Genomic DNA, 20,017 nt, shown 5'->3' with positions numbered 1-20,017 from the left:
GCGTTCCACACGTACATGGCTAATGGTGACCGCCTGACAGGTCTGCCTAACAGAAGGCCAGTCGGAATAATCGGTCCGTTCACCTTTGTCACAGGTGGTGTGAGCCCGGGAGGTTGATAAGGGAAATGCGCAGCAGATGGGACTGAACCATCCCATACCCTCGCACCCGGACTAGAACCCGGGATAGCAACCGAAAATAAGGTTGGCGCAGAAGCCGCAGTGACCTTGATGCCTGCACTCCATGCACGCCTGCGTGCCCTAATTTCAAGTTGTCCCTCGGACTCCGGGTCCATCAATCCACACCCAAAAGAGTTTTGTGACCATAACAAACCCCAATGTTCCTCACGTGCACGAGCACGCACAAAAGTTAGAGCATTTCGAATTCGCGAAAGGAAGGCAACACGAGCAGAAAAAAGTTCTTCCATATTCGGAACGGGCATGCGCTTGGGCAGACACGACGGTGATGAAGGGAAATGCGCGGGTAACTTCTGTGGATGCATCGCCGATCGGTAGTTCCATGACACCGTGGTAGCAGGTTTGGCACAGACACGCGGCGCAGTAGAGGGGTATCCGGTGTTTGAATGAAGAGGCCGAGTTTTTGGATGAGAAGAAGTAGTTTTTGAGACAGCTGTTGGAACGGAGTCTGAATGACTGCGCTGCTGAAAGCATGCACCGTTCTCAGACAATCCTGGTAATGTAGCTGGGAGCGGCAAAGGCAGCACCTCACCATCCTCAGGGGTACGTAAAGACGTTTGACTTTCATCTGAGTCATCTTCCTCGGTGGCATCGGACGGCACAGCAGCAAATGTCATGTCGGTATAATAGTCGTCACCCATGTAATCACTTCCAAAATCCTCGCCGAAATTGAGCCGTCCGTCGTCGAAGGTGAGCTCCGTTCCTGGGTGCAGGGCGCCAAAATTATCGAAAGCGACATGGTCATCATCATCCCACACATCACCAAAGACATCAGTTCCAAAGCCGAAGCTCTCGCGTAAGAGGCTGCCATTCTCCACGCTAAATTCAAAAGCGTATGCATCCAGTTCATCGCATGCACTTGGGTTACGGACATGGCGAATTGCGCCCCATTCGTGTGCTACAAACATTTCAGAAAAACAGCATTCTAGAATGAAATCAACCAAACCTTGTTCGTGACGAGGATATACGACGCAGTCATCATTTTCATCCTCAACTTCCTCGATGAATGGTGAAGGTGCACGCCATCGTCTTTGAGTCTCCTCAGAGCCGCGTTCCCCAAAGTCAAGAGCAACTCTCCCCTCGCTTCGTGTCCTTGCATGTCTGCGAGCCGCACCGCGTCCAGGCTGCCAGGATCTCTCGAGTTCTCTCAGCTCAGTGCGAGCTCCGATAGCCATGCTACGGAGCACCCATTCAGTGTACCCTGCGTAATAGTTATGAGCCGAAAGCGCGGAAACGACATGGCGTCTCCAGGCATCAATAAGAGTAGCGCGTGCGCGGCGACGGAGAATCGGCGGATCTGTTAATGGTGGGAAAGCGGGGTTATAGGGGGAGACTGGAGATTGAGGGATGGGAGAAAATGATGTATTGCGGGGTGTGATAGGGGGGATTGGCGGGAGGGGAGGCGGAGACGAGGGGTAGGGTGTGGTGGGTGATGGAGGAGGGGCCGGGGGCGGAGACAAGGAACGTGGCACCAACGAGCTGAAGAGTAGCCAATAACAAGTCAGTCTAGAGAAAGCGCAAGGGACACGACAATACGTACGAGATTAAAGAAAATAGCAGGGAGCGCTGCTTCTTATGCCTGCTCAACTTTGGGGACTTCGGAGGCGTGGGCGCGCAGGATATGCTAGGGATATCCTGCGAACTAACCACACTGCTGCAGATACTAGCGGAGGTGGCGCATTCAAAGCTGTCTCGTCGAGACTCCAGTTCAGAGCACGTCTTAACGTCGTCGACGACGCCCTGGAGCATCTGTATGCATTGCGGGTTCATAGGCAGCTTTTCAATGCGCCCATCAACGAAGCTCACGACGACCTCCTTGGTTGGTACATCAAACATGACTTCAGTTATCCGAGCGACGAGACCAACTGAACGGTCGAACACGTGGATGTTCTGCGGAGGTTCGAGGCGCAACACCGAGGTCAGAAGGTGCAACTGGTTCGACCACGCAGGGGGAGTAGGCAAATTAGGAAAGTTGATCGGAAAAGAGACGTTGTAGAGAACAGTGCCATGTGATACGGAGGGGACGAGACGAATGAGCATGGTGACAATTAACTGGGTGAGATAATATAAAATCTAGTGAAACTGGTATGCTCTTCGTCGCAGTCCACATCCAGTATGCAAGAAGAGCAGAAACGGGACGATCCGTTGGTTTTCTGCGCTGTACGTGAGTTTACGTCAAACTAATTTGTGGCAGGCTACTATATCACGAACTCTTATACGTACAGGAAGTTCGGGACCGTAACCGATTCTGAAGCTCATGTTCATGAACACAAGATTCAGCGCACTGAGCGAGCCTGAGCATGGTGAATAGAACTTATGTTGGAAAAGTTCAAACTTGATTGGAGTGAAGATTTGTGGTCTGGCAGCTGCCAACGGCATATGCAGATATCACAGTGAAGCTTTAGACTGCGTGACAGTAAGAAGCATGACATTTAAGGTTCTCTCAAGGTCCACCAGTAGTAGTACTACGGCTGGCCCGGCCGGCCACAACGGACGACTTAGATTGACCATGAAAAATATTATTAGGCGATGACTTGTGGATCAAGGTGGCATGCTTCTGGTATAGCTGCCACCCTTTTTTGCAGCCCTCTTTGTTGTGATCTCCACAATGTGGGTACCAGCAAGCGCATCGGATCACTACAGGAATATTCCCCGGGCCGGCTCGGCGGAAGTGTACTGAAAACTCGTGGCTTGTGTACACATAACTTGTTCGCGTACGTACAGATTATTGGTCCGATAGACTGGCAGTACTATCAGTAAAGTGGTGCCCCAAAAACCTCGTAATAATCCCACATCGTGCTCCAGGGTGCAATCAAGTCATTGATCACCAAAGACATGACAGGATATAGCATCAGTGATCAGCCTGCCCTCTACCAGAATTTTCCTGAGTCAAACACGTCTGAAGCTGTGGGTTCTTCTGACTGAGTATTGGATAGCCTATGAATGATATGTTGATGAAGGTCTGACTTATCCAGCCAACAGCACACAGGTGTCGAGGCACCTGGTAACTGAATTTGACCATCGATGTGAGGATCGCTATGCAGAAGTGGCGTAAACGGTGAGGATGATGATCAACATGGAGCGGAACCTGCAGAGGTCTGGACAGATTCGGAGTACTAGTGTGGCATGATTCTTCGCAATCGAATTTGGCTAGGGCTAGTACTTACCTGCAGTGATTGGTGAACTTCGCTTGTAAGCGGCGGGGATCCGATATGAAAACATCGTGTTCTTGCCTTGCAATTATAAGTGGCACAGCCAGTGCCAGCAGGTTCTTACCCAGCCTTAAAACTCAACTTGACATCGAGTAGGTTGTTCGAGGAAAGAACAGGACGGAGAGAGGCGTGGTCCAGGAACACGATGCAGTCCGACAGTGCACAGCTCTGCGGCAAATTCAAGTTAGTACCTGTGCTTCGCGAAATTCGGCGTAGAAAGTCAGCGAAGCGCCCACTCGCATTTCTGATGGTATATATTTGCTTGGTGCCCTTCGACCTTTGATAATTCCCGGGCCAGGCAGTGAGCCTACTGCTTCATCTCTCACAGTGACCAACCCTTACCGACTCATTCAGTCCTGACGCGACAGCATGGGGAATAATGTCAGCCAGCAGTCAGAAAAGCGCAAAGCAAGACAAGCGCAAACCCTCAATCCGCCCCGAAAGTCCTCACAGCGGTTTTCAACTTCCTCGTTGGCAGCGTCGGTGGGATTAAACAAGCGCTCGCCACGGCAAGATTCTTCGGTCCCACCATCGCCCCCACCTACCATTTTTGCTGTGCCGGTGTCAGAGCCACAACCGGAACCAGAGCAGGACGGCAAGCCGCCAACGCCGCCACCGCCGCCACCAGAAAAGGAAAGCATACCGGAGCCTGTTATTGAGGTGAGATTTGATTTGGTCTGCTTTACAGCTGCTTCCAAATCTCATCTTCTCCCATCTACCCGTCGTTCATTCCATCGCATAACGACAATCAGGGTACTTACGCTCAAGGAGCAATCATGTCGTCTCAATCCGCTACCGTTCCTTGCCAGGTATGTGCCCCAAGGCTGCTACCACGGTTATCGTCCAGAGAAGGAGGGGTCAATTTGTTCCTCATCATTGCATTATCGTTCTATTTGGTTTTCTCGTTCTAACATCAACTGCTTGCTTGCTGCAGTATCGCACAGGTCGTACGCTTGGAAGCGGTACATATGCTATCGTGAAAGAGGCCATACACATCAAGACAGGCAAATACTATGCTTGCAAAGTCATTAATAAGAAGCTCATGGAGGGGAGGGAGCACATGGTGAGCATCGATACACCGCCCGCTTTGGATTGTCTGGCTGCGATGTCGCTGCGGGCGCATCCTGCGGTTGAACCTGTCTTGTTTTGTATATCATGCTGTTGGTAACGTCACAGCACGTCAGTCATGGGAAAAACAATCGTGCTGCGATGAGTTTGATAACGATCGTTGATCAGGGCACATTCTGCCCAATGATCTACCAGCCGCCACATCCAAACTTTTGCAGGCCCGCAGCTACTTTCCCTCTTTTTGCGATATATCATTGCACTAACAGCGCTGATTACGTTTTGCCTTAGGTTCGCAACGAGATTGCAGTATTGAAGAGGATATCCAGTGGTCACCCGAATATTGTGACGCTGCACGACTACTTCGAGGTCCGTGCACCGTGAACACGCCCTTGTACAGCGTGATAACCAAATGGTCCGTTTCTATTTTTAGACATCACACAACCTCTACCTTTGCTTCGATCTCTGCACTGGTGGCGAGCTTTTTGATAGCATATGTGCTAGGGGACAATACACTGAGGCGTATGTATCCCATATTTCCCATTTCACACATCACCGATTCCACGCACAAGTGACGCGGCTGGACTCGTCCGCACCATATTTCAGGCAGTCAAATATATTCATGACTGCGGGATCGTGCACCGCGATCTCAAGCCGGAGAACTTGCTCTTCCGGTCGAAGCCCGAGAAGACTTCAGAAATCATGATCGCAGACTTCGGTCTTAGTCGAGTCATGGAGGAGAACAAGTTGAGCATGTTGAAGGAAGTTTGCGGCACACCTGGGGTGAGTTCGAGTTCTCCCACTCCCGCGTGTGGATTAAAACGCTTTGGTAGTACATGGCCCCCGAGATCTTCAAAAAGAGTGCGACATTGTGATTCTATGGCATTGACCATTATCCTAATACTGCTTCTAGCGGGTCATGGAAAACCTGTCGACGTCTGGGCCATGGGCGTAATCACATATTTCCTGCTCGCTGGTGCGCATATGTGGCATGCTTGTAATGATTTCAGTGCTGAAAGTTTGGTATAGGTTACACCCCTTTCGATCGCGACACCCAACGACAAGAAATGGAAGCCATTATCGCTGGAGATTACAAGTTCGAGCCTGGTTTGTTACTTCTATTTTTTTGCCGTCGGAGCCACCTCATGCGTCCACAGATGAGTATTGGTCCCTTGTCTCTGACACTGCCCGGGACTTCGTTGCTACTTGCCTGACTACCGATCCCGACAAACGTCCGACTGCGGCACAGATGCTTGAGCACCCCTGGCTCGCATCTGAGATACCTCACTTCGTCGAGAACGAGACGGGTGAGCCAAGAGACTTGTTGCCACACGTCAGGAAGGCGTTCGATGCGAAGAAGACATGTGCGTCCTATATTCCCCCTCCACTGGTGAAATCACTGAACAACGTGACTTTTCTTGCAGTCCGAAAAGCCGTGTTTGGTATGATGGCGATGAAGCGCATGTCGACGCTCGCCCATCACATGTCGCCAGAGGCGCATAAGCTAAACGAAGATTTGTACCAGTTCAAGCAAGAGTCCGAAAAGGAAAAATTCGAGGACATACGTGTCGTCCACCATCACAATGCCGACGAAGAGCAATCGCTCAAGTCCCAGGACGATATCTCCATTGCAAAGGGTCCAAATGGAAAAGTGTCGTACGGGACCGACGTTAGTGAGAAACTCGCTGCTGTGAGCCTGGCTGTAAAGTCAGGTAGCAACCCTAAGAGCGTCTGATACACGCGCACTAGCCTTGACATTGACTACAAGGATGGAACCACTATGTTGATATATGTCGTTGGAGGATGCACGCTCTTTCTGATCTCTCTATCATGTACTTGTTATCGATACCTGACATCGCACACATTAATTACTATTTCTTCTGGAAATGCTCCTATGTCTCGAGGGAGTGGAGTCTTGGAAGACGTATGCTACGTTGACAGTCGTTTGAGTACCTTGTATAATATTGTAGAAGGCTCCGCGGAAATGGTTGTAAGTAGAACTATTTGGACTTTCTATGTGCATTGCATACAAGCTGAACTTGTACATGGAGTCACGTCCGTTGTGCATTTTGTCAATGGACTACTTATCGATCAAGTGCGCAACTGACTGCAGGGCTGTGCCATGCAGAAATATCGATATTGTCTCACACAACGCGCGGTGTGCAATAGGGGCTTTCCTGTCGACAATTTATGTTACCTATCATGACCGACGTGCTAAAAAAAAACACCTTGTTCGACATCGTTGGGCATTCTATGTAGGCGTTCTAAGTACACAGCACAGGCCGTATGGATGTTATGTTGTTGGAATCCGAGAGTTCCGAGACAAGGAAGACCGATGGATCCGAGCAAGGCACGCACAGTGAGTAATGAGAGGTAGAGGTACGAGCACAAGCCAAAAAGGGACAAAGGGCGAGCGACGCAGTGACGTCGGCTCATGTCCTACTTTATTTTTCTGTTTTGTTTTAATACATTATTGTCGTCAATGTACTTACCTTAAAAACGCCAGTAGCAGCGTCCTGGCATCTCAGTTCTTTTCCAAGACACTGAGATGTGAGTAGGAATTCGTCACCTATACAATACAAAGTCTAACGCGATGTAGTGTACTTGTTTAATAGGTAGACGAACCCTTAACAAGAGTTCTTTTCCAAGACACTGAGATTGTACTTGTTTAATAGACTCCTCGTCCCTCCCGCTCTTCTTATCACAGCATATGTGACTCGCAAACGTCCTCCAGTACCATTATGAATGTATGTAGAAGGTAGCAATCGTTCTAAGCAATATGAAACCACCTTTTATCCCCAGCGCTGCTTGCAAAATGTCTTTTAGTGATCTGGAAGAAGCAGGGTCGTTATATTAGCTGCTTCTGCATACTAGTTGACCGCCCCCAGTTGTGATGGTGTCAACGAGTAGTATATAGGGCAAAGTTTTTCCCAAGCAACTGGCAAACAATCGTGATGAGTTGTGTACGACCAAATCCCACGTGATACTTACTCGACAATCCCTTCAGGTGTGCTCGAGTTTCAGAGGGACTCTCAGCCATAACGATCGCGAAGCCACTAGGGTAGTGAGTCTCATAGCAACGAAATCTGGCCCAAAAAGACTCACGCATCGAGGTGCCAGTCTATGTGACTGTCGGAGAATGAGCACATGGGATGAAAAATGGACCTGGATGCTCACCAGTGCAAAAACCAAGGTCCGGAATTATCTGTAACCCACCGTATGACTATTTGTTGACCTGCATTACCGCTGGAGACAACATCCCTGCGCACAGGATTTAGATAGTTGAAGCCACTGGCGCCACCTGATTGTACGACATCAAATGCGTGCTGAATGTCTATCAGCATGTTTCAGCACCAAAAAGACTGAATGCAGACACCGTGCAAGTGGATCGGGTGCTAAACTCCATCAGACCTATGCAATTACGGATTAGATATTACTTACTGGTGCACCGATGCCATTTGTAACCATGGTGAGTTCCACGACTTTATTAGCCTCCAGAACGATAACGCTTCCTATGGGCATCAAATCGGCGGCATCTTGCGCACCACTAAGGATTTGCAGGAGTACTGGCACGGTAGGTGGTTCGTAGACAAAACCGTTAATAAAAAACAGTCCACCAACGTTGTCGACAACCAAGTTCAGGTTGATGTCTGCTTTGCCATACTCAGGAATACCAGGTGCACCGGGATTAGAGAGGGGATGAAGGTTCGTCTCGAGCATCGACAAGGTGCTATCTGTGCAATCTGTAGTTGGATCTGCAGCTGGTGCACCTCTGTATCGTAGGATGGCGGAGTTAAGGCCACCGTTAAACGTAGACCCGGTGGTGCTTGGAAGCGCCCGAAGCCAATAGTTGTTCACTGGCTTATCAGCTGTGAGGACGACAGAATACCGTTGTCCAGCGAAAATCTGGAGAGAGTCGACTAAGAGTGGCTTAGTGAGTTGCCCATCTGTTTCAATGACAGTGAGGTTGTGTCTGTCGATAGAGAATTTGAATGAAGGTTGGCAGGACATCCCAATGAGTCTCAGCCTGTATCTCTTTCCATACTCGACGTTAACAACGGCAAGTTCAGATTTTGGCCCGCCATTATATCTACCAAACCCGTTAATCAATGTTGAATCCGGGTTGACGCCAATTACGTGACGTAGAACTGGGGACACGATATGATACCTGCGGAAGGATGACGAGAATGTAATTAAAAATGAAATTTAGGATTTACCAGTCGGCAATGGTAATAACTGTGGTCTCTGGGAATGGTTTAAGTCAAATATCATGAATATATCTTCATGCACTTACCATCATCAACATCATACAAATAAGATAGGGCGTCATTGGGATCATAAATGACCAAAGGGCCACGGAGGCCATCACTGAATATCAAGATCTCAGAAATATCTTGTTAGGAAAGTTCAAGTTGACAGACCATTGCTGCGTGGAATAGTGGCTATGGTACCAGTAAGTGCCAGCCTGGTTCGGAGCATCGAAGGCGTGAAGGAATGAGTAATTTTTGGCAATAGGACACTGTGTGACGAATGAAACACCATCTGCATAGTTCGTTCCGTTCTGGTACAGCCCATGCCAATGCTGCAATATCATTCACTATCAAAATATTACAGATAGATTTGGCCACTCACAACACTGGTGATTTCGAACATAGAGTCATCATCCAGCTTGTTCGCTACATTTATAGCGAAGTGGTCTCCCTGTACGCGAAACTTCAGAAACACATAGAGGATGCAAGTAAAATTGATACCTTATTGGCTTTAATCAGAGGACCAGGAAATGTTCCTCCGGCAAGTGTTGTCCTAGTAAATCTCAAGATCATCGAACGAACACAAACAAATGTGGGATGAACTTACGAACGTGAAAATCCATCTGGCGCAATAACTTTATTGGAGATAGTCAAGTCGGTAGTGGGTCTCAGCGGCCGAGAACTGAGCGGATGCGATTGTGATCGGGAGACAATGGACGCTGTGGTAGCACACGTCGCGGGGAGTAATGTAAATACAATCAATATTGAAAAATACATACCGCAATACAGTCGCTATGCTCGTAATAAAGCAGAGCGACAGATAGAGAAGGAGGCCAAGTATCGGGCCATCGAATTAATACATTACCATCGGAGGTTAGGAGGGAGTCGCTAGGTTCTAATGTTGAGTCATTCTCATGTTGCCAAGGTCGCATTATCATCGGAAGTCGTCGAAGGTCATTATAATCTCCGTGCCGCCGATGCGGCTCAGGAATAGACCTAACTGAGGTTCATACATACATGCAAGGAAGGAACATTGTAAAATAGACTGCAAGATTTGAATGATTGATAACGGTTTGCTGTCCGCTCTTCTGGTAGACCAAAACATGTAAATTTTACTGATCAAATGAAGTGGGTATTTGATGCTTGCAGCGTTGCAAAAGTCTTTAAAAAGGTGATGCGTGGCTTGAACTTCCGTTGGATCTGAGGTGACACTAGTGGACCAAGACTCACCAGTACTAGCGAAAGCTTGCGTCAGACTCAGAGGGTAGCCACCAGGTGACACCTGTAGCCCAGTGGGCTCAGGAACTGCCATCGGATGCATAGTGGCTCGTGGTCGTCAATGAATCACAGCGGTATTCCCAACAAGCCGTCCAATTTCGTAGTCTGATATCCAAAACATTCTTACCATGATGAAAATCTTGATCAATGACAGGTAGCGGGAATAAGCAAACGCTCACCTAGTCTCACCTCAGGCCTTAAAGCCTCAAGCTTCAAATTAGGCATCTTCGCGTCGTCCTTTCGAAATTCGAAATGATCGGCTTCGAAAAACAAAGTATTCTGTTTGGCTACTAGGCTCAATACCTAGTTCCCCGGTCTCTGTGACTGTCCCCACCTTTTATATATATACATCAAATTCCTGTCCTTTTCAGTGTCCTCATCTTACCCGCGGGGAGGTGTGCGCTTTGTGAATACCAGGTTGGTGCTTCCCGCTCCATACATGCCAGGCAAGCTTCTATGTGCATACCGGGTGGGGTGCGCTCATCCTCGACACTATGATCAATATGGCAAGGCTCGTAGTCTAATCTTAGATCAGTGTCGCGGACTTACATAAGTCAAAGTTTTGGTTCCGACAAACGGATAATTTGTCAGGCTCATTGTGCAACGTGACCGTCCCCCAAGGTTCGCAAGCCTCAAGCCTCAGCAGGTAGCGAGTCCTCAGTTGGGTAGCACACTGCTCTTCGTTTGGGTTAACAGACGGCCGCATCTATATCACTAAGCACATATCTAGTTGTTCCAACTTCCTAGGCCTCTACAGACGTCCGGAAAGAACTGAATGAGGCTAACCCTTTTACAATATCAATGATCGCCAGTACTTATGGTTACCACTGACAGGGCAGCTAATGAGATTGGCATAGTGATTGCACATATATATCAATAAAAAATGTTGCCTCTGGCGGTGCTATAGCGCCAACAATAGTTGACTGCATAATCATACAAGTAATGTCGATGGAAGTATTACCGTTCTCATGCGCGAGAAGGTGAGAGATATCATAAATCCAATGCCAAACAATGTGAAAGAAGAATTTCTATGCGCTCTCCGTCATGAGGTGAGGCTTTCCCGTGGAAATAGCGAGGGACGTGAGAAGCACTTCCCATGCTGTATCAAGGGCACACCAGAGTCGCTCGTCGACGATGCCCAGTGCCATTGCATTGCGCCACATGCCATGCACTTTGGCAATGTGCTGCAGCAGAATGTTTACCGTATATGTATCGGCGATTTTCTGAGCGAACTGGTTGAGGAGGGGCATGACAGTGGTAGGATCATCGAGGTAGAGTTGGGGCGGGGTGGGAAGTGGCATAAGCGACACAAGAAGGTGGTCGATACGCTTCGTGTATAGGAACGTGGAGAGCTGAGGGAAGACCTCAGGGGCGGGGATGCACAGAGGGACGACTGGCACTTTAATCTCCTGGCCTGCGCACTCCACGAGTGCTGGATCCGGAATGTCTAAAATGGGAAGGTTCGCACAGTGGGTAGCAAAAACAAGATTGTGTGCGGGGAACAGCGTGACGCGACGGCGAACAGGGGCCGGCTGGCTGGATGAGAAAACTGCGAACACGTGGGAGGGCATGTCAGACGAAAGGTCGTTGACGATCATCGAAAGTTCCTTCGGGAGGACATTAGAAACAGGTTCGGCTTTGACGCCTGCAAGGACACGAAGCATGCTGGAAAAGTATTCGTTAGATGATCGATCGGCTACCAGAAGAATCTCGACTTACTCGGGCCCGAGGCATTCTAGTCCCTCGCGAATGTAATCAATATGGGTTTCAACAAGTTCAGGTGCCACAGCCCAAATCGTGGTCACCGGGATTTCAGTAATCTTGGATCGAGCGAGGTGCCTGGGAAGAGAGATACTGGCAGTGCTCTTAGACACTGTTGTTGAGTCCGCCATCTCGACATCGCGAGAAATAGTGGGGACATCCATCCGCACTGAAGCAAGGGGATGCTTGGACGGAGTTTGCCCCCTGCGCTTCTTGGCATGCTCAATTGCACGCCTGGGGCGGTGTGCTCCGCCTGAAACGAGAGCTCGGCGGCGGCGAGAGGCACCCTGGATACCTGTGCGAACTTTGGATGATCTCGCCACGAAGGGCACAACAGGAGGAGTGTTCTCAGAGTCGATGTGACGAACGTGGTTAGCGGTTTGCGAGACCATCGTGATGTGATGAAAGCTGAAGAACTGAGGATATGGGCTTAGATTGTGATGGCAGGGAAGCTTCAAGTGCTTCGAGGAGTTAAATGCAAGTAGATGACGGAAAAGCAGATATAGAACGCGTTTGTCAACGGGAACTTGACTGAGGGCTCCATGACAGGAGAGGCACCTTTATAAACCTGCAAGGGAAGAAGCAATTCAAGTGGATCGTGACGTGACGTTGCAAAAGCAATCCATCAAGTCACGCACTAAATTTCCTCTTAAGCAGATTGCTCGCAAAAAATTAGCTGTTTTTGGAAGTTGTTTGGGACCTACATGCGCAAACATGGACCTACTGAAGAAGTATCAAGAAAGCAATCCACTGATTGCACACTCGCATTGTCCGTAACCGGCATATTCTTAATTGTCTTGAGTTGAAATGCTTCAATTAGCTGTTGTTGCCACAGGTGTGTCCACAGCACATTTTCAATCCACCGCAGTTTGATTCATTGTTCCTGCAGCATTGTGGCCAAGAACTTCCAAGAACCTTTGAGGGTTCAATCAACTAGGCCTTCATGTGCGATCGAAACAGTTGCGAAGGCGTTGCTGTAAGTCGCTTACAGCCTCAATGAGAAACGTGTTGTCACCAGCCCATTGACACGTGACGATTAGATTAGATAAGCCTGAATCGATCAGTGTCTCGAGAGCAGCGGTTCGAGAGTATGTGATGAGAGGCCGTTGTACCTTGGTACCAGTAAAATGACAAATTCGAGAGTACGTTCTATCGGGACGCGTCAGACTTAGCGTTGGTCCATTGACATAGTAGAGACTTACCGTCGACAACGTTGCAGTCAGGTTGTGTATTAAAATGTACTGCTGCAAAGTTCGCGACCATGCCACTAAAATTGTGGTAGAGAGTCTCATACGGTGTAAGAGTCGTGTTTGCTGCCAATACGATGCCAGTGGAAGGGAAGCATGGGTGTTTCGGCTGGATCATGGAACATAAAATGCAACCGTAATCCGCTCGAAACTGTCCATTAGTCTCTAAGCCGCGCAAAATTCAGGCTGTACAAAGGAGAAAGGGTAATGGTTACCTAGCTGTAGGAGAATATGTTTATGTACCACCGCCAGGAGAGCCGGTGGCAGGTGGCTAGTGACAGGCAGCTCACCTGGCACAGTTGAGGGCACGCCCTGCCATTCGTGCACCAACAAGCCAGACTAACACCTTGTACTTGTACCTTACGTTGATTGAGGTAGGATATGGATGACTATTGACTGTGGCAATGGTGATGTTCGGCCATTCTGACCTTGGTTTCTGGAGGTGCTGTGTTCGCCGATCATGAATGTTGTTCAAGAAAACCTCACAATCAAGATTCAAGAGTTGGGTGGCCAACGGGCGGCACAAGGAGTGCGTGTTGATGAGAATACTGTCGATGAGCGGCTACCCTCGAGTATGGAGGACAGCCGCTCCTGTGTACTGTCCCAAATCATGCTATGCGTTTGAGTAGGGAGTGAAGATGTAAGTGAGGTTATAGAAGAAGAAAAAGAGCGAGAGAGAAAATAAATCCACAGTCGAACGGTTTATACAAATAACTCCCACAAGGATCTCATGGACCGAGACATCACCAACAACACGCTGGGTGGCCTGGGGCCGATGGCAACAATACCGGCGTGACGCAGCAATACACCTAGAACAAATCGTCGGTGTATACTTGGTGGTGTATGCGCGTACGAAGAGTTCAAACCTGAACTTCATAATATTGTAATTTGTTAGACCTATGCCTCCTTCTGGATTTTTTTTGGCGGGAAGCAAAAAATTAACGTTATAACGAACGAAGGAAATTTTAAAAGGTCGAGACAAGTTGAGACCTTTATATTTAACAATTAATTACTCACCCACTGTCATAGGCTATATATTTAGAGTATCCTTCAGATCACTAGCGTCAATAAATATTGTGATGTGATCCATCGAGACTCGAGAGAACTCGTACAGTTTCTTCCTGAGTCATAACGCATCCCGTTACATTCGAGCATTAATGGCTCACTTCAAGTTCTTCAACTTGCATCAGGTACACAGTGACCCTCTTCTCCGACTTGAAAGAGTCGGAAGAGTCGACACTCAGAAGTCTAAATCGGGGGAGCACCCAAGGCACTAAGATCGCAGCTTGTAGTCTTGTATACTTTGAACAAATTGGAGGGGAACTGGTTCTAAACACATTCTGGTTGGGTAAAGGGGCCCAGTGATATCAGACTCGGATATGCATGAATCGCCTGTATAGGTCGGGATCGTCGGGTACAATACGAATCTTAATATTGATATTGATATTATAGGCAATGACAGTCATGTGATACAAACGCGATCACGTGACATATTTTGAACAGAAGGCGATGATTGTAGCTTCGTTTATCAAATGCTTTGACAATGTCAACTACCACCCAAATTCTCTTCAACAGTCCGGCTCTGCATTCTATTAAACGCGACCAATTGGTCAAATTATGCAAGATTCATGGTATCAAGGCTAATGGAAAGAATAAGGATCTTATCGAGCGTCTCCAGCTACACGCACAGACACTTCCGCCTGATGATCCGTTGAGCCTTGCAACGAAGGGCGACAAGAGTGAAGATGAACAAGATGCCGCGGAGGAAAGCAGCAGAGCACCTGTGATCCCGCGCCCGAGTGAACAATGGGAGATTGTCATGGACAGCATTGCAGAAGTTGATGAAGATGCTGCGAGTACACTTAAAAACAACCAGGCGCGTAATGCCACACAAGCAGGAGAGTTCGGAACAAACGGAGGCAAAGGTATCTAACTGACCCCATTTTCGGGTGCTATTGAAATGAATATATCTAACTTACTATTCAGCTTCAAGTGTTGGTTCCTCTCTCAAGGCCATAGCCACTTCTCTTGGACTGACACGCGGGAATGCATCTTCTGAAACAACTACAACCGCCTCATCCAAATCTTCGCTCACTTCCACCCAAAGTGGGAAATCGCAGAGCACAGCTCCGACTGAGCCAGAGCCCGAAGTTCAGCCCGTGCCAGGACAAAACGCTCTTGCAGGTCTCCCAGCACCAGACAATGCCCGTCTCAGTATATCCCAGGCGCCTGCAACGACTACAATCCGTCTAGTCGCCTCCAACGCACCTGGGAACTCATTGTTCTCCCCGCCAAAGTTACATCCGTTCAAGACATCCTTTGATCTTGTGCCCCAAACACCTGGGGGAGCGGAAGGTGGCGGTGTATGGCCACTCTCACCTGGAGGAGCCAAACGCGAGCGCATATACCCAGGTATTCCAACATTTTCTGCCTTTCAACCTGTAGATACTTCCGACATGGACATCGATGTCGATTTCTCCGGTACGCTCGAGTCATCCACGCCAGCGCGTACGAAGTTCAATACAGGTGCTACCCCAAAGTCTGGCGAAAAGCCCTCTGACGTCCCCCAAGATTTGTTTTCCCCAGCACCAAGGCTTACTCGTGCTCGGGAGGATATTGGCTCATTCCGCCCACAGCGTTCCCCGGAAAAGCCAAGTGGTGAACTGGGAATACCCCGCTCTGAGCCTTTCATCTTTGGATCTCCTAATCCTCAGCACCGTCTTTCGAATGCGCAATTCCGAAGTGCGGCACAAAGCGTGCTGGACGACATGAACGCGCGCCTTGAAACGGAGGGCGTCACAAGCGTAGACTTTGAAATTTTGAGACACCGGCAACAGTCCACGTCAAGACAGTCCGCTGCAAAGGACCTGCAGCAGGAGAAGAAGGCTGGTGCGAGTCAGCTATTCGATAAAGCACACCAAGCACAATTCGATAAGATGGACAGCATCACGAGCCACTATGCTGCACGACGCGGGCTGCAATCTGATGCGGAAGCTGCACCCGTCTTGGGCAAGCGAAAGACAGCCGCTGGGCCCGCACCCATCACTGGGAAGACGCGTAAGTCGAGCGTGGTGGTGAAGAAGGACCGCGTTCCTTCCACCTCAAGTGTGAGATTACGCCCTGTTTCGAAGAAAGTCGTACCAGGAGGATTTGGCGATGATGACGGCGAAGAGGAGGATGATCGAGAGGATGATAGGCGGAATTCTAAACGTGTTCGCGTCGACCCTGTTGAGGATGCAGAGTTGGAAAGGGAAGAGGCGAAGAAGCTCAAGGAGCGTGAAGCCATCCGTCGGAAGCTGGATGCCAACAAAGCCAAGAGGCGCAGCAGCATGGGTAGGCCAAGTATAGGCAAGGGCGTTCGTAAGTTAGATTTTAATACTGTCCGAGAAAATTATGATTCGAATCAACTCTGCTGATTTTGATCTATAGAGACACCCAAGCAAACATCACGTTTCGGTTTCCTCTCTTCTGCAAAGAATCTCGTCTCGAATGTTTGGAATCGCGGAACAACTGGGTCGAAGCCGAACGTTCCCGCCGCGAAGCCCGCACCCGCACCCCAGACGAAAACTCTAGCCCCGTCTATTTCTTCCAAAGTAACCAAAGAGCAACCAAAAGCACAGTCGATAACCAAGAAACCCTCGATTGTCCCTGGCGCTTCGGGAGCGCCACCCGTCCCTAAAGAGCGTGTGCCATCGGTCAGTAATGGCAAGCACATGCCCTCTGGGAGTTCGCTTGCACCGGTAGCTGATTCAACGCCATCTCGCACATCGAAGTCCCCAATTCAGTTCCCTGCTCCAGGGACGTCAAGTAGGATGAGCCATAGTAGGACTAACTCCGCTTCGTCCCTCGGCGTTGCTTCGCGAACAAATAATGCAGGGCACGTATCCTCCATGGGCTCGAAGACTTTCCTCACTGGTACATTAAAAAGTGCAACCATTGGCACAGTTCGAGCTCGCAGTTCTACCCTCATGGCGCCAACTGCATCATCCCTAGCCAAGACCAGCAGGCTGCCAGTGCCGTCGTTTTCCCCGTTCCAGGTGAAAGGCAAGGCCAATGAGAAAGGAAAAGAACAGGAAAAGGAAACAGGTGCAGTGGAACATGTAGTGAACTCCCCGATAGTCCCCCGAAGTCAGGGGAAAATCTTCAGTCAGCCCTTGACGCCGATCAGCCCCTCGTCGAAGCCTTCAGAGCCACAGCCTCAGATGTCCCTTGCGGCAGCTGCCGCTACACTCGCCACCGCGAAGCCTCCAATCCCGCCGAAGCCGAAGATTATGCTCGGACGGCGGCCACGTATATCAAGGGGAAAGGTGATCGCGAAATTGGCTTCGCAACGCGAGGCCCAGCAGACTGGCACGAGCGCTATTCCGAGGCCACGTGTGGGCGCATCCAGCTCCCATGCGAGTGCTGGCGTGCCAAGGGTACGGTCTAGCATGGGCACGAACGTCGGGCAATCGCATGGTGTGGCGAGAGTGGGTGGGGATGTGCTGATGAGCGCAAAGAAGCGCACGAGGAGGAGTGAGTATGCGAGGAGGCGGAGTCGTGTGGATGGGGAGAAGATGGACGTGAGGGGATGAGCTGTGGGGTGTTTCTTTGGTTTTTTTTACTGTTTCTTGTTCTATGCATTTGATGATCATCCTTCGAGTTACACGGTACTTTATCTAGTTTAATCACGCAGGAACATAACATTGGGTAGAATATCAATCTAGGTTTCGAATGCTGCTTTTTCTTGCACAAGCAACTGCGAATAAGCATGCCAGCATCACAGAAAGTTGGCTGTGTTTGTTCTTCAACTTCGGGTATCCTCGATGGCGGAAAAGGTAGGAGTGGTCCAATAACGGATGAACGCTTCACACGCGTCCGCTACGCCACCCGATCTGAATCCGGACATAGTACTTCCTTCCACGTACCGATCAAGTTCAAGGTGACCTCACCTAATGATTTGCAACACTACACACCTCGAGGTTACGGGCCTCGGCTGCCATCACGGGAGGAAATTAATGATTATCTACACGTAGGATATTAGCGATCAGAGGGGGATGAAAAGAAAAGAATTAGCAAATCGATTGCGATGCGTAAAGTAAGTGAGATATAAGCAGAAGCCAATCATGATCCTCGTTAAGCAAAGTGTCGTATAAAGGCCATTTTAGCAAGATGAGCAAAGCGGAATGAAAGGGAAAACGTCAAAACGGACACATGCTCGCTCAATTCGGGACCGATGTGATGTGAGACGCCGTGTTCCGTTGTCGGATTCGCCGTGCTTCCACTGTGACATTCCATGCTGTCCGCGCAAGCTCGATGAAATGCGAGTCTCGTGGCCCCAAAGAGAGTATATTCTTCCATAGTCCGTGATTGAACCTGCTATGCTCTCGGAGTTGTTCGTCACTGCATAGCGTTGCCATGATGTTAGCCATGGTGGGAGAGGCGGGAAATTCTCCTATCACCTCGGCGGGAAGGAGGCAGCAGCATAGTAAGTGCGATCGTATTTCAAGCCCAAGTCCGAAGAGGAAGAGTAGAGGGATGGAAGGAGCGTGGGGGACAAGCAGTGGGACGACGGGGAGCGTCACAAATTGTCCTTCGGCATTTTCAGCGCAATGGGGGACCGGAAAAGTAGAACCAGGTGGGCTGAGTGGAATTATTTTGGAGCGAAAACCGCGAGTGAAAAGGTCAACACGAATGGGTACCAAGAGAGGCTGATAAGATGAGCCCCATTCGCTCTCTGGGATGTCAAAGACGGCGAGAACATGAGAGGGAATGTGAGCATCCTGTTTGACACGCATGTCCAAGGTTATCGGAATCTCGGATGCCGGCTCTAACGTCGTCTTTGCAACGTTGAAACGAGAACAAAGAAGGCTGGGCAAAATACGTTAGCGAGTGTCAACTGATGCCTGTAACGGTGAACACACTCAAGGAGGTCACAGTCTTCAGCCGATATATATTGTTTTGAAGGTAGTAAATGCGGTCGGCTGCCACTCATGTTTGAAACTTGCAAGGGAGGGTGATACCCAATGTCGAGGGTGCGTGTGTGGTGAAAGAATGTCGGAGAGATTTTGAATGATCTGTTGGAAGCGTGGTATGTTCGTCAGATTCCAGACTCTAGTATTTGAATACGGTTAGTGAACATTTCCAAAAAATTTCAAGTCCATGACATATTCCGCAGCCTAGGCGGACATAGTCAGAAACCCGAAGGGTTAGACATACCGTATGTGTTTTTTGGGGATTTAATGCACTACGAATTAGTCGCAGTGCGATGGAATACGTGACGTGGAATCAAAAGATCGTCAAAGGAGGAGTCAAAGGGAAAAGATCATGGCCGCTAGCCAAAGAAGGAGCAGGACTTGTGAGAATCTGAGATGAGAGCGGGAAGAAACTGCGAAATTAACTTGCTCACTTGACGCTCGTCCCTTAGTGTGACCGATATAATCACTGACAAGCCACGAGGCTGATATGTTGTCCTTTGCACCTGAACGTAAATTCGGGTCAACCGAAATTAGACTGGTGCTGTGTAGCAACGTTGAAATTTTAAGACCAGCCTGATCAGAGATTTATAACTCGGACAACGAAAAACTGACCGAGAGAACTTGACCGGTCCCGGTTAACTCTGAAACGTCTTCGAATGAATATGAAGCTTCGATGAAGTACTTGATCGAAGTTCGCCCTTGTAAGGTACTGTCTAAATAAAGCAACACTTTATATTATAAAATAAAATAAGTTCAAACAAAACAAAGTTGAATTGCACACTCGCGCTCAGGTACATACCCGTTCGCGCTAGCTTTTCTTTGTTCAAGTTCATTGTTGAACTTCTTACATCAAAGCGGAATCAAAAATCAATTACTGACGTGTCAATTTCTCATGGAAACACAGCTGCCGGGCTTTGTTCCGGTGTCACGCATTCTTTAGTAAATAATAATAGGGGCTCTGTCTGACTCGCCCTTGCTCCATTTGTTGGCAATGATCCCTCCCATGTACTTTACGTTACATTGTCGCCCTTCCCCTATAGAAGCTATGCACG

General features: G+C 49.0%; 6 protein-coding genes across 6 annotated transcripts; 2 read left to right on the top strand and 4 right to left on the bottom strand.

The window, feature by feature from the left end:
• Positions 1-93: 93 nt before the first annotated feature.
• On the bottom strand, positions 94-2,627 carry BJ212DRAFT_72117 (uncharacterized protein). The gene is made up of 5 exons (XM_041343917.1): positions 2,419-2,627; positions 1,736-2,348; positions 1,142-1,674; positions 728-1,093; positions 94-659 (listed from the first exon to the last, which is right to left on the bottom strand). Exons 2-5 carry the CDS (start codon positions 2,233-2,235, stop codon positions 343-345), a joined length of 1,716 nt encoding a protein of 571 aa, XP_041194751.1. The 5' UTR covers positions 2,236-2,348; positions 2,419-2,627; the 3' UTR covers positions 94-342.
• Positions 2,628-3,700: 1,073 nt separating this feature from the next.
• On the top strand, positions 3,701-6,272 carry BJ212DRAFT_71482 (kinase-like domain-containing protein). Its single transcript, XM_041343899.1, has 10 exons — positions 3,701-4,216; positions 4,342-4,470; positions 4,764-4,841; positions 4,906-4,994; positions 5,045-5,255; positions 5,306-5,333; positions 5,386-5,448; positions 5,502-5,579; positions 5,630-5,836; positions 5,897-6,272. The coding sequence occupies exons 1-10, from the start codon at positions 4,184-4,186 to the stop codon at positions 6,205-6,207; spliced, it is 1,227 nt and encodes a 408-aa protein (XP_041194750.1). The 5' UTR covers positions 3,701-4,183; the 3' UTR covers positions 6,208-6,272.
• A 1,070-nt stretch (positions 6,273-7,342) lies between these two features.
• On the bottom strand, positions 7,343-9,499 carry BJ212DRAFT_1446209 (laccase; the record flags this gene model as incomplete). Its single annotated transcript, XM_041338208.1, has 12 exons — positions 7,343-7,410; positions 7,464-7,528; positions 7,578-7,601; positions 7,650-7,798; positions 7,847-7,867; positions 7,914-8,640; positions 8,690-8,717; positions 8,767-8,840; positions 8,894-9,054; positions 9,105-9,173; positions 9,224-9,275; positions 9,330-9,499. The coding sequence occupies 12 exons, from the start codon at positions 9,497-9,499 to the stop codon at positions 7,343-7,345; spliced, it is 1,608 nt and encodes a 535-aa protein (XP_041194749.1).
• Positions 9,500-11,028: 1,529 nt separating this feature from the next.
• Positions 11,029-11,892, bottom strand: BJ212DRAFT_1268140 (uncharacterized protein; the record flags this gene model as incomplete). Its single annotated transcript, XM_041330708.1, has 2 exons — positions 11,029-11,665; positions 11,720-11,892. The coding sequence occupies 2 exons, from the start codon at positions 11,890-11,892 to the stop codon at positions 11,029-11,031; spliced, it is 810 nt and encodes a 269-aa protein (XP_041194748.1).
• A 2,649-nt stretch (positions 11,893-14,541) lies between these two features.
• Positions 14,542-17,761, top strand: BJ212DRAFT_1343984 (uncharacterized protein). Its single transcript, XM_041335251.1, has 3 exons — positions 14,542-14,933; positions 14,995-16,368; positions 16,438-17,761. The coding sequence occupies exons 1-3, from the start codon at positions 14,552-14,554 to the stop codon at positions 17,580-17,582; spliced, it is 2,901 nt and encodes a 966-aa protein (XP_041194747.1). The 5' UTR covers positions 14,542-14,551; the 3' UTR covers positions 17,583-17,761.
• A 359-nt stretch (positions 17,762-18,120) lies between these two features.
• On the bottom strand, positions 18,121-19,293 carry BJ212DRAFT_71314 (uncharacterized protein). Its single transcript, XM_041343896.1, has 3 exons — positions 19,207-19,293; positions 18,912-19,101; positions 18,121-18,858 (listed from the first exon to the last, which is right to left on the bottom strand). The coding sequence occupies exons 2-3, from the start codon at positions 18,980-18,982 to the stop codon at positions 18,210-18,212; spliced, it is 720 nt and encodes a 239-aa protein (XP_041194746.1). The 5' UTR covers positions 18,983-19,101; positions 19,207-19,293; the 3' UTR covers positions 18,121-18,209.
• Positions 19,294-20,017: the final 724 nt, after the last annotated feature.

This window comes from Suillus subaureus, assembly GCF_016647635.1.
Source record: "Suillus subaureus strain MN1 chromosome Unknown BJ212scaffold_10, whole genome shotgun sequence".
NCBI lineage: Eukaryota > Fungi > Basidiomycota > Agaricomycetes > Boletales > Suillaceae > Suillus > Suillus subaureus.
The sequence above is the reverse complement of the archived record's forward strand: the minus strand, read 5'-3'. Positions and strand labels throughout refer to the sequence as shown.

Bases quoted from the DNA above. Each gene is read 5' to 3' on its own strand.
- BJ212DRAFT_72117 (XM_041343917.1), bottom strand. From the start codon at position 2,235: ATGCTCATTCGTCTCGTCCCCTCCGTATCACATGGCACTGTTCTCTAC. The intron at 1,675-1,735 runs GTACGTATTGTC...GCTACTCTTCAG, and splicing joins CTGCTATTTTCTTTAATCTC to CTCGTTGGTGCCACGTTCCT. The intron at 1,094-1,141 runs GTTTGGTTGATT...AAATGTTTGTAG, and splicing joins ATATCCTCGTCACGAACAAG to CACACGAATGGGGCGCAATT.
- BJ212DRAFT_71482 (XM_041343899.1), top strand. From the start codon at position 4,184: ATGTCGTCTCAATCCGCTACCGTTCCTTGCCAG. The intron at 4,842-4,905 runs GTCCGTGCACCG...TTCTATTTTTAG, and splicing joins CGCTGCACGACTACTTCGAG to ACATCACACAACCTCTACCT. The intron at 5,580-5,629 runs GTTTGTTACTTC...ATGCGTCCACAG, and splicing joins AGATTACAAGTTCGAGCCTG to ATGAGTATTGGTCCCTTGTC.
- BJ212DRAFT_1343984 (XM_041335251.1), top strand. From the start codon at position 14,552: ATGTCAACTACCACCCAAATTCTCTTCAACAGTCCGGCTCTGCATTCT. The intron at 14,934-14,994 runs GTATCTAACTGA...CTTACTATTCAG, and splicing joins CGGAACAAACGGAGGCAAAG to CTTCAAGTGTTGGTTCCTCT. The intron at 16,369-16,437 runs GTAAGTTAGATT...TTTGATCTATAG, and splicing joins AAGTATAGGCAAGGGCGTTC to AGACACCCAAGCAAACATCA.
- BJ212DRAFT_71314 (XM_041343896.1), bottom strand. From the start codon at position 18,982: ATGAGTGGCAGCCGACCGCATTTACTACCTTCAAAACAATATATATCG. The intron at 18,859-18,911 runs GTGTGTTCACCG...TATTTTGCCCAG, and splicing joins GAAGACTGTGACCTCCTTGA to CCTTCTTTGTTCTCGTTTCA.